This window comes from Grampus griseus (assembly GCF_964374135.1).
Source record: "Grampus griseus genome assembly, chromosome: 3".
NCBI lineage: Eukaryota > Metazoa > Chordata > Mammalia > Artiodactyla > Delphinidae > Grampus > Grampus griseus.
This window is the reverse complement of record NC_139019.1, coordinates 142981396-142999162: the sequence shown is the minus strand read 5'-3', so window position 1 is coordinate 142999162 and position 17767 is coordinate 142981396. Positions and strand designations below refer to the sequence as shown.

Genomic DNA, 17767 nt, shown 5'->3' with positions numbered 1-17767 from the left:
TTCCACCAAAAAGTGATCAATAGAAACAACTATGGTGCTCAAAAGCACCATCAACTCAGGAGAGCAGCTGCTAAAAAGAATGAAGAGAGAGAGATTCCTTAGATCCAAGGAAGACAATAGATTGGACAAACATGCATCTTTTCTCATCATGCCCTAGGGTACCTTTTCTGTTCTTTCTAACAGTGATCAAGCTCACACCCACAATCATAGATGATCTCAGATGTAAAAACAGTCAACTGGCCCAAGTTGGAAGACTTTAACTGGGGATGCATCCACCTTTTTGCTGCCCCAGTCTACCACTGTCCTTTGAAAGCTAGATCGATAAGTCTGCCTTAGCTCATCTCAACATGTACCAATGGCTAAATGATACAAAAAAGACCAAAGAAATGACCCTTGTCTTGAAGTGGTGACAACTTAATGTTGACACAAGTGACTTCTATGCATGAAATACCAAGAGAATATTACAATTCAGAATGTAATGAGGTGCTGAATTGAATAAGGCAGACTAAAATACTTGTGCAATTCTGACTCTGGCTGGAGTTCGGCTGAGCTGGTTGGGAAAGTTTTGGGGAAAAGATGGGACCTGTACTTAGACGGCTACTGGGTTAGTGCTGAGGAGGAACAGTCATTAGGATATCTTCTCTGTCTCATGCCATCCTAAGCCTGGGATTTTTCAGCAGGGCTCGGGTCTGGGCTGGGATAAAGCTCTAAAACCCTAACAGCTCCACAGGGCTCCCTAATAAACAGATACAAGACAAATCTACAGATTTGATGAAAATGCTCCAGTGCCCAACCTTTCAAGTTCACATCGCCTGGTATCACCTCAGAGACATAGCCTCTGATCAACATACGTTTGTTGAGTGAAAATACGTCTGATGATATTAAACAGCTACCATTTGGGGTTCTAACACTGTATTAAGTGTTTTGCGTGACCAATCTCTTGTACTTTCTTTTAAAATTCTTTTCTTTTTGTCAAAAGAAAAAAAATGCACATAGTTTAAAGAATCGAATAGTTCTACAGCGTTTGCTTCAAAAATAGCAATCCTTTTGCATCATCACCAGTTTCTTCTTTCCCAGAGGCAACAACATTTACCTTTGTTTTAGCTGACTATTTTGGTATTTATCTCCAAGTCTATAAATAACAGGCTTTGCTGCTATTTCTTGCATTTTCAATTTTAGGCATTACCTAGTAACTTCTCACTAGAAAAAGGCAGATCTAGGCTTCTTCTTCTACCTGCCCCATCCACATATGTACTTTTCCAACGCCCCATCCTTCAGATATAATGCTTAGATCATTATTCAGTGTTTAAGACCTGAGCCATGTAGGAAATGATAACTATTTTTTATTTCTTGAACCAATTTTTTGGGAGCTGTCTTCTAAAAATTTACTTAAATTTCTATATACTTATCATGCTAGAGACTGATTTCTTTGTTCGTGTTGTACTGCTGATTCACTGTGTATCCTTGGGCAAGTTACTTAACCTCTCTGTTCCACAGTTTTCCCATCTGTTGAACAGGAGATCATACCAACCCACAGCATAACGGTGTCAATGTCCTCCAGCCAAAACACCACTAGGAACATACTGTGGTCAAACCAAACAAGGATGGGTTTATTAACTCATTGCAAGGAGGGAGAAGATACACAGCGGGGCACCATGGGGTGCTTCAGTAGAGGGTATTAGAGAGGGCCGTGGTCAGTGATTTTAGGGAGGGGCCAAAGAAACCGGTTCACTCTCCGTTTGGTGCTGTCAGTCAGTGGGAATCACCCTGATTGGATCGCAATATATTTCATCTATAGGAAGACAGACTAGAAGAGGCTAACACTGCCATTGGTAAAGAAAGTACAGTCACTCATTTCAGCCTGGAGAGGGGGGTGTTTTGTACTTTTCTGTTTGGGATAGTGACTTGCTTTCTGTCTGTGTTCAGGCAAGATTATGACGTGGTCTTGCTTTCACTTTATCTCACTTTACCCCAACCACAGAGAGGTCTTGATGAATGCTGGTATTCGGTAAGCTTGCTTAGGTTCAAGGGGAGAACACCATGACCTAGCTGGGAATGCCAGGCCAGCTCCTAACAGCTAGTGTCAGGCCAATTCCCAGCGTCAAGCGCTGATTTTCCTGTTCTCATTGGTAAGAAGGATTAAATGAGCTGCCCTATGTAAAAATCATTAAAACAATGGCTGCTATAAAATAAGCCCTTACAGGGCTTCCCTGGTGGAGCAGTGGTTGACAGTCCGCCTGCTGATGCAGGGGACGCGGGTTCGTGCCCTGGTCCGGGAGGATCCCACGTGCCGCGGAGCAGCTGGGCCCGTGAGCCATGGCCGCTGAGCCTGCGCGTTCGGAGCCTGTGCTCCGCAGCGGGAGAGGCTGCAACAGTGAGAGGCCCGCGTACCGCAAAAAAAAAAAAAAAAAAAAAAAAAGCCCTTACAAGTGTTTGTTATATGACACTAAATGCACAGGGTACGGAAGAGAATAGGTAAGTGGGACAACATCAAAATTAAAAACTGGTGCACATCAAAGGACACTCGACAGAGTGAAAAGGCAACCTCCAGAATTCAAGAAAATATTTCCAAATCATATTTCTAATAAGTGACTGATATCTAGAGTACAGGCAGACCTCAAAGATATTGTGGGTTTGGTTTCAGACCACCACAATAAAGCTAATATTGCAATAAAGCAAGTTACATGAATTTTTTTGTCTACCAGTGCATTTAAAGTTATCTTTATGCTATACTGTAGTCTATTAAATGTACAATAGCATTATGTCTAAAAAAACAATGCACATACCTTAATTAAAAATACTTTACTGCTAAGGGGCTTCCCTGGTGGCGCAGTGGTTGAGAGTCCACCTGCCGATGCAGGGGACGTGGGTTTGTGCCCCAGTCTGGGAAGATCCCACATGCCACAGAGCGGCTGGGCCCGTGAGCCATGGCCGCTGAGTCTGCGCGTCCGGAGCCTGTGCTCCGCAACGGGAGAGGCCACAACAGTGAGAGGCCCACATACCACAAAACAAACAAACAGAAACCAAATTTTATTGCTAAAAAATGCTAACTATCATCTGAGCTTTCAGTGAGTCAGAGTAATAACAGCAAAGATCACTGATCAGGGATCACCATATCAAATATAATAAGAATGAAACACTGAAATTTTGCAAGAATTACAAAATGTGACACAGAGACACGAAGTGAGGAAACGCTGTTGGAAAAATGACACCAATAGACTTGCTTGATTCAGGGTTGCCACAAAACTTCAATTTGTAAAAAACATAATATCTGTGAAACGCAATAAAGCAAAGCACAATAAAACGGGATATGCGTGTATGTAAAGAACTCCTACAACTCAACAACGACAACGAAACAAACAGCCTGATTACAAAGCGGGCAAAGACCCTGAATAAACATTTTTCCAAAGAAGATATACAAATGGCCAATAAGTACATGAAAAGGTGCTGAACGTCACTAATTATTAGGTAAATGCAAATCAAAACCACTTCATATGCATTATGACGGCAATGATTTTTAAAAAAAACACACAGAAAATAACAAGTGTTAGAAGGATGTAGAGAAATTGTAACTCTTGTGCATTGCTGGTGGGGTAATAAAATGGTATAGCCACTATGGAAAATGGTATGGCAAGTCCTCAAAAAATTAAACATAGAATTACTATACGATTCAGGGATTCCACTTCTGGGTATATACCCAAAAGAAGTCAGAGCTGGTCCTCGAACAGATATCTGTACACCAGTGCTCATAGCAGTATGAATCACGATAGCCAAAAGGTGGAAATGACCCAAGCGTCTAGTGACTGATAAATGAATAATTGAAATGTATTTGAATGTAACTGAAATGTATACAGATACAAAAGAACAGTATTCAGCCTTATAAAGGGAGGAAATTCTGACACCTGACACAACATGGATGAATCTTGAAGTCATTATACTAAGTGACATAAGCTGGTCACAAAAAGACACACATTGTGTGATTCCACTTATCTGAGGTACCTAGAGTAGCCAAATTCATAGAGACAGAAAGTAAAACGGTGGTTGCAAGGGGCTGGGGTGAGTAGGGAGTTAGTGTTCAATGGGTAGAGAGTTTCTGTTGGGAAGATGAAAAAGTTCTGGAGATGGACGGTGGTGACAGGTGCACCACAATGTGAATGTACTTCGTGCCGCAGAATGGTACACTTAAACATGATATTTAAAAAAAGGTAAATTTCATGTTATGTATATTTTATCACAATGTATTTATTTGCTAAAGTAAAAAATAAATAACATCAAACCTGATCTCTCTTCCATCTAAATCTCCTTTCAAGATATTCAGATGCATCAGAATGTCCTTTAATATTCATGACAACTTTAGGAGTTGTAGACTTTTATTACTATTTTACTGATTAAAAAAAACGAGGCATAGATGAAGTAAGTCATTCACGATCACAGTGTTAGAAAGTGGCTGAGCTATGATTTGAATCAAACTAGTATAGACTACAGTTATTCTTTTTTTTGTGTGTGTGTGTGTGGTACGTAGGCCTCTCACTGTTGTGATCTCTCCGGTTGTGGAGCACAGGCTCCAGACGCACAGGCCCAGCGGCCATGGCTCACCGGCCCAGCTGCTCCGCGGCATGTGGGATCTTCCCAGACCGGGGCACGAACCCGTGTCCCCTGCATCAGCAGGCGGACTCTCAACCACTGCGCCACCAGGGAAGCCCTATAGTTATTCTTAATTATTATTTTTGGGAGGGGTTTAAGAGATTTACCAGGGACTGGGGTTATAACTTCTGTTGAAACTGCCCACTGGTAAAAGAAATCTATCTTTCCATTTAATAGAGCACTGAGACATTTCTAGCAGGGACTGGGACCACATTTTTTTTTGTTTTTTTGCGGTACGCGGGCCTCTCACTGCTGTGGCCTCTCCCGTTGTGGAGCACAGGCTCCGGACACACAGGCTCAGAGGCCACGGCTCACGGGCCCAGCTGCTCCGCGGCATGTGGGATATTCCCAGACTGGGGCAGGAACCCACGTCCCCTGCGTCGGCCGGCGGACTCTCAACAACTGCGCCACCAGGGAAGCCCTGGGACCACATTTTTAAATGGCTATTTAATATTATGGGAGAAGCTAGTTAGAATTAAATGTAGTCTTGAAGAAAAATTGGGAGAAGCTGAAGTTCTGGGTAAAAATTGTTAGGGGCAGGAAACTGTTAAGATGTCACATATAGGACATCTTGTATGTACCATGAAGCCAGGGAGAGAGATGGAGAGGTAGAAGGTACACAGTGCTTATCGACCTTGGGAACTTTGTCAATAGCAAGATTATTTGCTGAGAAGAAACATCTCACTGCTGTATGTCACTTCTGTGCTACGCATCTCCAAAGGAATTCTCTGTCCATCTTGCCTGTGTGCTCATCTGCGCCGTGGTGCAGAACAGCAGTCCCAGGCCTAGCTGGGCTGGAAACTGGTGAACCTACAAACTACGTGTTTGTGTGTGTGTACACATGCACACGCAAGTGCATTACAAGAAGGCACAAATAAAAACAAGAAAAGGTCCAACCTCTGTTTAGCAATGTCAAGAGACTCCCTGAGAACTATCAATTCCCAATCTCAGAGTGGAAGACCTTGTTTCAGAGGCTGGGGTGAGGCTCTCTGGGAGCCCAGGTCAGTGGTACAGGTGCTTGCTTTTTCTGCCTGCTGGGACGGATATTGACATTTTCAACCAAGTGTCATCAGACCCCCAAACCACGCTTCTCAGCTTCTGCAGGGAAACTGCAAGCAGCTGCTTTGCATGACTGTGTAGGTCTCAATTTCGACAAAGCCCTAGAGGATGGGGTGAAATCCACACTATGCAGTAAGGGGGGTTTGGGGGGGCCTATAAACGTGGGGACAGTCTGGTCCAGCTGGATGCAAGGAACTCACACACACAAAGAATGTTATAGCAAGAAGGGAAGCTCAGAGACCTTTCGGGGCAATGCTCAACCTTGACAGGTAGGGAAACTGAGGCACGGGATTATTAAAGATCGTGCTGTGAACTGAATCAGGGACAGAGTATAGAAAAACTAAGTTCTTCAGCTTCTGCTTTAGAGCCTTCCCATTACACTCATGCTTCCCAAACTTGCCAGACCCTAAGAATCATCCGAAGAGAGGAGTGAAATCACAGTTCCTGGGTTCCTCCTGAACTTATTCAACCAGAATCTTCTGGAAAGAGTCAGGGGATATGTGTGTTTGCCAAGCAGTGGAGGTGAGGAGTATTTTGTGATGCTGTGTCAGTTTTTTCCCGACCTTCTGAACACTGTAACTCATGCCCCTTAACGCAATGCATTCATTGTCTTCTGTTTCAATAAGCCACACAAATGTTTTAGAGGTGAACATTTAACAGAGGGGTGGGGAGAAAAGTCTCTGGAATTAGGAAGGTTGGGTTTGAAACCCAGGCCCTTCATTTTCCAGTTTTGTGACATTGGTCACTTAACTTCTTTGTGCCACGGTTTTCTCATCAATAGAATGGGTATGATGGCGATTCTTGCTGCACTGGGATGTGGTGGCGGTTAAATGAAAGTAAATGAAGTAAGGTATATAAAATGCTCAGCATAATAGCTAGCATGGAGGGAGAAGATGGCCTCGGGCTGAGAGCCAATCCCATGGGCTTTGCATTTAGGGCAAGAGTAGGGGGTGAGTGTGCCCTCCTCAGCCTTGAGATGGCATCCAGGACTCACTCCATGCTGCTGGTATGCTGGGAACCCCTCTGGAGGAGAGGTGGCCAAACCAATGCCTGGAACCAGAAGGGGATTACAGGCAGCTCTGAACATCTGACCCCGACATCCAAGTTGATGGAGGAGAAATGGGAACCAAGGGACTCATACATAAAACAAATCCAATTTGGGAGAGGAAATGACGTGTGGACTCGATTTCCTGATGCCCAAATCAAGAGTGAAGAATGAAATCTCTCCCAGACAGGCGAGGACTCCTTTGACTGAGGCTCCCACCTGGGGCCCCCTCTGCGGCCCTTACGTTGGCTCTGCCACTACTTGTCATGATATGTACAAAAAGTATTTTTCAAAACCTTCTCATTTAAAGACGATCTACAAAGTTCTAGAGCATAGAAAAACAGACAAAACAAAACAAAAAATAAGTATATTGAGTATGTTTTGTAAAATAAGTATATTTCCCTGAGCTGGGATAGTCTAACCTGCCTTCCTTCCCCATTAGGATCCATTTTCTTCATTCATACATGATGAAAAACATTACATTTAGCAGTTACTGAAGACACTAATTCATTCATTTATTTAATAAATACTTATTGAGCATCTATTGTGGACTGACACCAGGAATCCTCCAGCGGAGGTTTCTGCGTAATGAAGTGAAGCTGAGAGAAGAAACAACAGCCTAGAAAGAACAGACTAAAGTTAAAATGCGGGACCTTAAAAGAGGTCGGATAAACAGCTTCACGGTGTAGAACGACTTCTAAAAGAAAATGACTTCGTATTATCAGCACAGTCCAATCACCCATACGCATAAGAATTGCTGTGAGCTATTCAGGAAATCCTAAACTAAATTAAAGTATAGTGGGCATAATCTGTTTAAGGAGGCAAGAAAATTTGTAACATATGAAAGGAAAAATTCTTCCCCAAACCTAAAATATATAAGGGGAAGACCTTTCATTAACTTAAAAAATTTCTGTGCACCCCCCCCCCCTTCTTCCTCATCCCACATCCAGCCCCGTGGATGGTGGGAGAAGCCAGATGAGTGAGGCTGTCTAGGGCAGTGCTTTAGTGTTCAGGAGAGGATATCATTTCTCACTTCTCCGTGGCTGTCAAGACAAATCTGTAACATAGAACATCTGGTTTTCAGGTTCTGGGGGGCGACTATCACCCCAAAGTTGGCTAATTCCTGTAAATATTTAGCTATGAGCAATGATATTTAAGGTCTATTGTCTATGGGCCATACGGTTTACACGCTCCTTTATAGAACTAAGGTCTATGGATGGACCAAGTCAAGTTTTGCCCTTGGGCTGTGCAATTCTGGTGCATTAGTAGAATGGTTTTTTTTTTTTTTTTTTTTTTAGTAGAATGGTTTTTTAAGTGAAAATATTCTCTATGGCTTATGTGGAGGGAGGTTATAAGACATTTTGACAGGATATTCTTTAGCGTATGAATTATGGCATGTTCCTGAGAATCGTTCATCTGGAATGCACACATCATCTCCTGGAAGAGAGATTTCTTGCTGGCCTCACTATAAGCATTCACAGAATTTCCCCGATGCTGTCAGTTGATTTGCTTTTATCTCACAGATGTTGTGCAGCTTTGCTCTTTCTCTTTTTGCTCTGGTTTCTAGGAAGCTTAGAATCAAGTTTTCTATCTTAAATAACGGAACAGGACTTTATGTATAGTATATAAGCCTACGTGTACGTTCTTCCCCCTAGATTTTTCCCTTTATCCTTACTGTATCATTTTATAGCTCTCCAGTTTAAAAAAAAATTGTTATAAGCTGTCACAAATTATAGGGAAGATGTAAGAAAAGGAATGAATGAATGAACGGATGGCTGAATTATTGAATGAGTAAAGGTCTTTTGCTTTATGATGCCAGATAAACAAGAGAATCATTAAATTAGCTAGGCAACTGAATTCCTGGACCACTCTAGGGAACCGGGAGCTTGCTGTTTTGAAGTATTACGTTCTTTAGAATTAACCAAGGCGTTGCTTTTTGAAAAAGAGCTGGTTAGTGCTTTTTGACCACCTAGGGGTGGGATAGGGAGGGTGGGAGGGAGACGCAAGAGGGAGGGGATATGGGGATAGATGCATACGTATAGCTGATTCACTTTGTTATACAGCAGAAACTGACACGACATTGTAAAGCAATTATACTCCAATAAAGATGTTATAAAAAAAAAAAAAAGCTGGGCACTTTCAATGCACTTTAACAAACTGACACTCTCCAGCAGGGACAGCTCCTTTGCCACACAGAACCTATGGAAAGGGTCCTGGCAGAGGCATACTGGTTACATTTCTTCTGTATCATTTGATGTTACTAATGAGTATTCCAAACTCCTTCTATTTAGACTTTCAAGAAAACGAAAACTCAACCTCTTAGAGTGGAGGAGGTAAGCCAATGCTTTTAGACCATAATGTGGCTGGCCGGGTATTTTCTGCCCATATTCTGAGAGCAAAGTGCAAACCCCATTCTGATTTGGAAGGTAGTCTTATTTGTCCATCGGCAGGAGCCTCCATTATGCTGCCACTGAGATCCAGATTTTTTCTTCCAGGTGAGTTATTTCATAGATTTGAAAGTATGCTGCTATAGACAAGAATCATCTCTGAAGCTGACCTGTCCTGGCAGAAGGTCAGAACACGGGATAAGCCACTTGCTGGAGTTCAGCCATCTGGAAGAAAATGCTTGAGGTGATGGGAAACGCTCCTCTTCTAAGCATCTCACTAGCTGTACCTGGGTATCTGCACGATTGGCATAGATTGAAGGTGAGAGCAATTTGGCCGCAAAGGTGCCAAGGTTTTAGTACCGTCCACTAAAGAATGCACTACAGTCATAGAAAATAATGACGGTGGAACCATAAAGGTGAAATTTTTTTGTTGCTTTGAGGAGGTGTTCATGTCAAAAACGTTTTAGTCGTACAGTTTATGTCCAGTTTGTCTCTTTAGAACAGAGACTCTTTGGGCAGGAAATGAGTGCAGTCACTCTCCTAATGATGGGCTTCACTAACGTCAAGTCATAACAGCAACAATAAGAGGACAGCAGGAAATAATTCTTTTACTGTCATATATGGACTGAAGAAAGTGTTGGAAGGGGTTTTATTTCACCTAAGAAAGAGGCGAAGACCAAACTGGACCAGATCTTCAAAGCACAAGGTCATTGCCAAGAGACCAAATTCAAAAGTTCTGTGTTATTAACCAGCTAAACATAACATAATCAATCACATGGTCGCTTGCTTTGTGCCTCCGCACCAACCGAAAAATCCAGCCCCTTTTCATCAAACTCAATTCAGAACACCCAGGCGCGGCTCTGTACTTTGCACCTTCTGTGTCAAATTCTATTTTCAATCCTTTATGTCAAATTTAAATTCATGGCAACTGCATTCAGATCTTGATAGAATCCCCAATTTGTCCTGGACCCCAAATCCATTCTGCAACGCACACACACACACACGTGAACACACACACACACACGTGACCACACACATTTGAACTTGATTTGCACTCACTTCAGCGCTAGGCCAGAGTCAAGAATTTTGAATGGCTGCGTGTTGGCCGGAGCTTTAACCAGTTCTCAGGTAAGTATCCCCCTGAAAACAAGGATGTTGCACATTGGTGTCTTCACCCCTAAGGGTGAAGAAATCGTATCACGGTACTTCTTGTGTGGGATGAAAATGGACCCTCAAATTGTCTGTGGTATTTTGCCGTTACTGAAGCTTAAATTGCTATCAATCTTAAGTGAGCCGAACAAATTGGTGTGAGTGATGAAAAAATGGATAAGTTTGACTCTGAACACACACATCTGTTGTGTCCACCAAAATGAGGTCTTGATTAGGCAGAAAATCAACAAAAACTCCCTATCAACCACTCACAATCTGATACAACGTCCAAAAGAAAAGAAATCACTCACAGCGTTATTACTAAGCAAACATTCTAGATAGCCCTGAGATTAAGAACTGACCCCTCTTATGGAAATCAACTTGGCTTGGGTATACATATATGCATAAAAGGATATAGTTTTTAAAAGCTCATTTTCTTGCTAATAATCATCTTTTTTAAAAAGCTATCAGCAGGTGTGCCTCATTTCAAAAGCGTCTTGTACTTTATAATACAATATTCATCACAATTACATAGTATGAAATAAAAGGCAGCAAAACATAAGCGAGGATAGTTCAATTAAATGCAACATAATCTCTGCAGAAAAAAAAAAAAAAAAAAAAGATCCTGTAGCTAAAATCAGGTTCTGATGAAAGAAAAAAAGGGAATATATTTCCACATATTTTTAATTATATAGTATTTCCTCAAACATGATTTTTCATAATATATTCCATTAAGTTAACATCATATTTGAAGAAAGAGCATTTTCCGATTTCATTCTAAGCCTGATTTTGAGCAATTACAGTGTCATTGTTCCGCGGTAGAAAGGTTGAATTCATTTACTGTGTGGTTACGCTAGTCATGATTGATGTCTCTTCTCCAAATGATAAACCAATCACCCCAATGATGTAATGTCATTTTAAGAGTGCCATAATCACATTTCTCTCAAACTAGAAGTTCTGATGAGTTCTAATAAAGATTTATGGTAGATTAAAGGCCTTTATAATATCAACAATGGATTGCTCATTTGATGAGAGATTTGATTAGGTAATTTTTTTTGAAAAAGAATATGAGTTTACTAAATATATCAGGCCTGGCTTTGAAGAAGGGCATAGGCCATCATAAGTAGCAGTACATCATTCCATCTCCTGAATGAATCATCTTAAATGTATTTACGAGGTCCTCTGTAATTGTAGAGGTTGAGGCCACTGGTGGCATATACTCATGGGTGGAGCTAAAACACAATCCCATCAAGAAACACTCTTGGCATGGAAAGCTCTGGATTGCTTTTGATGGGACATGCTAAGGAACACCACGAGTGGCCAACTCAAAAGATAACTCCAAAGCCTTGGGGTTGGAAGCAGTTAATTTTTGCAAATGTCTCTCCTTGGGCCCATGGGTGCTTAACCCTAGATATTGCTCAATCCGACACTCACATGTTTTGTGAACATACCACCAACAGCAGAGATTGAAATAAGGCAGGGCTAGTGTGGGACCTGGGACAATTCCATCTAAGATTTAGAGATCTGGAACTGAGGCGGGTACCACAAAATCCTCAAAAGGGGAATGGAACGCTGTGAGCAGTCCCTTTGCTCTGTGAATGTGAAAATCACCATGAGAACCAGGGATTCAGAGGCAGTATATATCATGGTACCACGCGATCAGCTTGTTAATTTCAAGTGAAGTGGGACAAATAGAGGGTTAGAGGAGAGGTCACCCCCCAAACACTTCAGACTTGGCCAGACATTCAGCATTCATGTCAAGGGAACACATTTTAATCGCAAAATCATCTAAACAAGCAAGAAAGAGTCAGAAGCCAACCATCAAAAAAACAAGAGATCTGAGATGCACACACACTGGGCACATGAGGGTGTCCGGGGTCACTTGGCTATGACCAGAATTGTAGTAATACAGCATTCAATATTCCATCGTCTCTCTGCACTTCCCCCTTGAGACCTGCATGCTCTCACATGCAGCGGTGGGCAAATTCCTCCCACTCTGTTCAGCTAAGCAATGCCTCTTCAGTAACTGCAGCCTTTAAACAAACATACTCTGGAACTGCAATGCCACCAAACGACAAGCGCGCTTCACCTCCCCGCTCCCCACACCACCTTCTCCCCAGCCCTTGTTTCAGAGTTGTCATTTTGCAGGACACTCGAGACTGTCACACACACAACATGTTCAGACACCACAGTTTCCTTACCACCGCTGGAGGCTTGCTGGGGCCCTGAGCATGCTCTGAGCAGGTATGAATTGGGGGAGAACTCCTCATCGGGGTTGGTGTCCATGATTTGATGGGAGGTGTTGCTGTCTAGCAATGGCATCTGGCAGCTAACTGGTGGAGGATTATGGGAGCTAGGCAGCTGAGCAGATGGGAGGAGGCTAGACGAGGATGTAGGTGGAATGGGACGACCTGGGAAAGAGGACAGAGGGGTCAAAGGTCAGCAATGAATGTCATGAGAGCAACCAGAGAAAGTTACATTGCAACCACCTCACAATACAAATAGCCAAAAAAGAAAAGAAAAAAAATGCTCCAGATGTATTTTTTCAAGTGGTTTGAGGTTTCTCCAAATGTCCAAATTCATACAACCATAGCTGCATATTTCAGAAAACGGGCATGAGCGGAAGTATCCATCTACACAGCTGAAATGAACTCAGTCAAGAAAACATCCACTTCCTTCTCTCTCTCCTGCTGTGGTTCTAACTGAAGTCTCCATCATCTCTCAATGGACTAGCTCCCTGAGGTTCTCCCTGCTTCCGCTCTTGCCATATGCCATCTATATCTCCCTTTGTCTCTCTCCCTTCTCTACAGCGGCCAGAATGCTATTTTTTTTTTTTTGCGGTACGCGGGCATCTATATTTCCCTTTGTCTCTCTCCCTTCTCTACAGCGGCCAGACTGCTATTTTTTTTTTTTTTTTTTTGCGGTACGCGGGCCTCTCACTGCTGTGGCCTCTCCTGTTGCGGAGCACAGGCTCCGGACGCGCAGGCTCAGCGGCCATGGCTCACAGGCCCAGCCGCTCCGTGGCATGTGGGATCCTCCCGGACCGGGGCACGAACCCGCGCCCCCTGCATCAGCAGGCAGACTCTCAACCACTGCGCCACCAGGGAAGCCCCAGAATGCTATTTTAATGATAGAAGTTGGGTCATGTCACTCTCCTGCTTGGCACTCTCCAATGGCTTCCCATTGCCTGTAGAAAGAGACCCAAACTCCTTATGATGCCCTGCATGTCTCTCCTACTCTGGCACTAACTGCTTCTCTCACTCACCTCTGGAAGTGGTCCTTATCCACACTCCACTTGGCCCCTTAACCTCCAGCCAATGTGCCATCTTTATTTCTGTTGCTTGAACGCGCCACACCATTCTATCTTCAGAGTCTTCACACTTCCTGTCCCCTCTCTGTGGAACATTCTCCCCTACTCGCCACATCACTGATACTCACGGACCTGCTTCTTCTCTTCATTCAAGCTTTCCCTGTTTGCCTTCTTGAAAACTGCCCACTTACCTGCTCTATCCTACTAGCCTGTTTACATTTCTTTAAAGCCCTTATTACTATCTGAAGGTGGATATGTCCATTTATTTTATTCACCCCTATATCCTCAGTATCTTCCTCACAAATAGCACCTGTTGAATGAATGAACAGATAAATAAGGTAGACTAAAACCAAGTTAATTAGTTTGGGGAAGAAGCGGAGGAGAAGCAGAGAGGGTGACGTATTTGCATCTCGAAGGACTGGCCAGTGCCACCACCCTCTCCACCATGCGGTTCTCCTGGATATCACGGGGGGATCCCTACAAAGAAAAGCCACATCAGGCCACGCGGAGGAGCAGCCGTCCTGGCAGGAGGTACGGGCAGTGCCTCGGAGCTGGCCTTGGGTCCAGAAGTTCTCCTGCCACACAGAAGGCTGCTGCAACCTCTATTTTCCCATGGCAGGGAGCTCCTGGCAGCCAAATTGCTGAGTGAAGATAATTGCCGTGTGGACTTTCCCCTGATTCACGCTTACGTCTTGGGGTCCTCGTGACTGCTTGTCTGCTGGTTTGTTCATCTGGGAAGCTCAGAAAAATGAGCCAAGAGCTGCAGCCCAGGGGATGTGCCCTGAATTGGGCGTTGCGGAGGAAAGGGTAAGGTATGAAGAAAGCAAACTTAAGAACCAGGCTAGAGTTTCCACTCAGGTCGAAGAAATCTGTTTTCCTCCTTTGAGATGCACTATGTGTGTGGAGGCATTTGCAGGCACCTCAGATGCATGTTAATTTTCGTCATCGCTTTTGAAATCGTATTTCCTGATCCACTGCTCGGTGCATTAAATGCTACTTACTGATAGATCATTGTGAATGAATAAAATGTAGGAGGGCCTCCAAAGGGCACTCTGCTGGATGCTGAGGATACAGAAATCAATAAGACATCAGCCCTGCCCTCGGAGAGCTCACAGTCTAGTGGGAGAGGTGGAGAGTAAAACACATCATTTCAGTACCACCTGATAAGGGGCAGGATGGTCTCATGTAAGAACATGGTTCTGTGGGGACCCAGAAAAGGGACACTTGGTTCGGCCTGGCCAGGTGGAGGTAGTGGTGGAGAGCCAAACAAGGATTCCTGGCAAAGGTGGTGTCTGGGCAATCTTCACAAGAAAAGGAAAGGGACTCCTGGCGAGAGGAAACACAACTAACAATAGCACAGAGGCATCAAAACCACTAGCCTATTACCCTTTTTGAGGGTGGCAGTGGCAGAAAGAGATAGGAAATAAGGTACCCTTAAAGCTTAAATGTTAGGGGCTCAGGAACACAGCTGAAGAAGAATCATCCCTGAAACAGATCAATGGATGAATGAAGTTTGAGTTGAAATATTTAGTTCATTCATAAGTGTTTGGGAGCCATATAAGAGGCATGATATTCTTGTGAGATGATCTGGCAAAGGTAGACTGAATACATCAGTGTCATCAGAACCAGTACTCACATTTAATCAATGTGACTTTCCCCCAAAGTCTTCTTCTAATAACAATACGACCATCATTACTATTTTAACTGCTAATGTTTTTGCACAATGACTATCTGCCACTCACAGCGTCAGTCACTGTACATAGATTATCTCATTTAATTCTGAAAACAATTCTATGAGGTTAGAACGATTATAATCCCCATTTTGTAGATGAGGAAACTGAGGCACAGCGAAGTGCGATTGCATGGCTAGCAAGTGACAGGGGCCAGGTTTGTCTATTCCCAAATCTACCCTCTCACCCCGTCTGCATGGTGTTTGCCCAAACAGCATGGTGACAAAAAAGGAAGATGGTGACATACAAGAAGGGGAGGTGATGGACAGGAAATCGCATTTCCAGTTCCCCATCTCCCCATCCCAAGGCACTCTCGAGATTTCAAGTAAGAAACATTTCTTTGAATAACCATTGATAGCAGCTATCAGCCGGTAGAGTTCAAAGCTTTTCTCGTAATTTTGTTATGAAGTTCAAAGTGGCTCTTTCGCAGCCGTGTTACCCTCCACCTTCTTCAAGGCTCCTGGTTGCAGAAGCGTCCTGACCAGGGCACTGCGAAGTTGGCATTGACGTCCACTTAGCAGCGGGGCCCTGGCAGGAACAGATTTTAACTCACAATCAATAGGCTTTAAAGTTTGTATTATTGAGGCATATCTGAAACTGCATGTTGAAGGATGGCTGGGAGCCAATTTTTAAATTCCTTTGAGTGACTGAGGTGGAACTGAAGTTCAGGGGCAATTTTCCAGGGGCCTGATATGATAGTTGCTGTGAAATCATTCTTTACATGAACTTGTTGAAATTGTGTTCAGCATGAATTCATTTCTTATAGTACAGACAGAACTGCCTTTTAATTTATACAAATACAGACAATGCAAGAGCACTCCTAACACAGTGAAAGCACTAGGGCTATTCCAGTGTATTGGAATACACATCACAGAATTGTCTGATTCCTGTAAAATCCATGCCTCCTTAAAATCTATGCCTTGGTAGCGCCTTAAATTCTCTACCTGGTATCTACCACTACTTGGGAAATTTCTCAGTCCCTAGATCTGTCCCCAGTCAAATTGTACGCGGTTCTCTATTTGCTATGTCATTTGCTAATTTTGTTCACTTATGCTACATTTTTCCCCATGACTGTTACAACTGACAGAGACCATCTGTACCGACACACACAGGTTCCAAAGTACAGGGGAGAAAGCTGGAACTTATACAGGCTCACTTTACAGACCAGGATTTCTTACTAAAATACTTAGCGTGGGATGGGCATGTAACCAGGGGCTATGTCCTTACCCAGTTCCTATTCTATGCACTACGGGGGCTCCCTGACCCCCAAACTATTTTCAAAGTATCATTCTGAATGGGTATAGAGTCCACAGCAAACGTACAGAAAACTGGGTTTAATCAATCCGTTAAAAAGCAAGAGGAAACACGCAAAGGCAGCAATATGTCATTCACTAAACTCATATGGTCTTGTATATGTGTGGGTGTGTATGTGTGTTTTCCAAGATCCCCATGTAAATCGAAGTCTAATTATCTGTGTGATTGGATTCTCCATGACCTTAGAAATGGGGACCAATTCAAATTGTGTTGATTTATCTGTTTCCAAATGAATAAGATTTTGTGATGGTTTCAACTCCTAAAATTTTTCTGATTGAAAGAAAGACCTACAGCCAGAGAGAACAGTTCCATGTAAACTCTGATAGATTGGGAGCAGCTGTTTGGAAGGCTGTGTTGAGAATGATTCTGAGGATGCCCGGGTTTCGGTGGTATCACCACTTAGAAAAATCGTGGACAACGAGCGGGGGAAAGGCAGTAGATGCACAGAGCATATCTGCCATCTATGCTCCAGGACTTTACCTACCATCTGCTTCAGTCACACCTGAAAACATTATCCTACAGCATCTGTGGTTTAAGTCACATTACTTTAACTCCCAGTGTCTCAATGACACCTCTATTTTTCTTCTTAAACTGATTTGGAGCCAGCTTTAGATCTCCCACCCAAGATTAAAGGGCTACCATCTCCTCTCCATCCCCAAAGCAGTAAGTATCATCCATGAAATTGCTGCTTTGCCCAACTGTTGCTAATATAGTCATTCGCTAATTTATGATGGAGGGCATGTTGCAGATCAATCCCCAAATTCACTTCAAACGAGTTCCTCTTTCACTCAAAAGATTAATGGCCAGCTGATATTAAAATGTTCTGTGTAGACAATGTATAATTGATCTATGCAGGGACGGAGTGTCCGGATATTTGGTGGAGTAGAGAGACATGGATGGGAGACAGTCAAAACAAAACAAAACAAACAGCATGAAGAATAATTACATATAAAACAATAAGTTAAATGACTTCATTATCAATTATACACGTGATCTTGCTTTGTGCTGAGCCAAGTATTTTATTTTCTATGAACAAAATCCTATTATCACCCCCTTTTACAGGTGAAGAAACTGAGGCTTAGATGGACTAACTTTCCTAACATTGTACCACTAGCAGAACTGGCTGGGA

At 43.1% G+C, this 17767-nt stretch overlaps 1 protein-coding gene across 7 annotated transcripts in view; it reads right to left on the bottom strand.

Moving 5' to 3' along the window:
- The window catches only part of TENM2 (teneurin transmembrane protein 2), a gene marked incomplete at both ends in the record, with an annotated part of 991817 nt that overhangs the window by 399285 nt on the left and 574765 nt on the right, over positions 1–17767 (bottom strand). For all 7 annotated transcript variants that reach the window (XM_082650012.1, XM_082650013.1, XM_082650014.1 and 4 more), the window contains one exon: positions 12486–12695. In XM_082650012.1, the coding sequence (XP_082506138.1) occupies positions 12486–12695 (210 nt within the window). The remainder of the gene's footprint in view (positions 1–12485; positions 12696–17767) is intronic.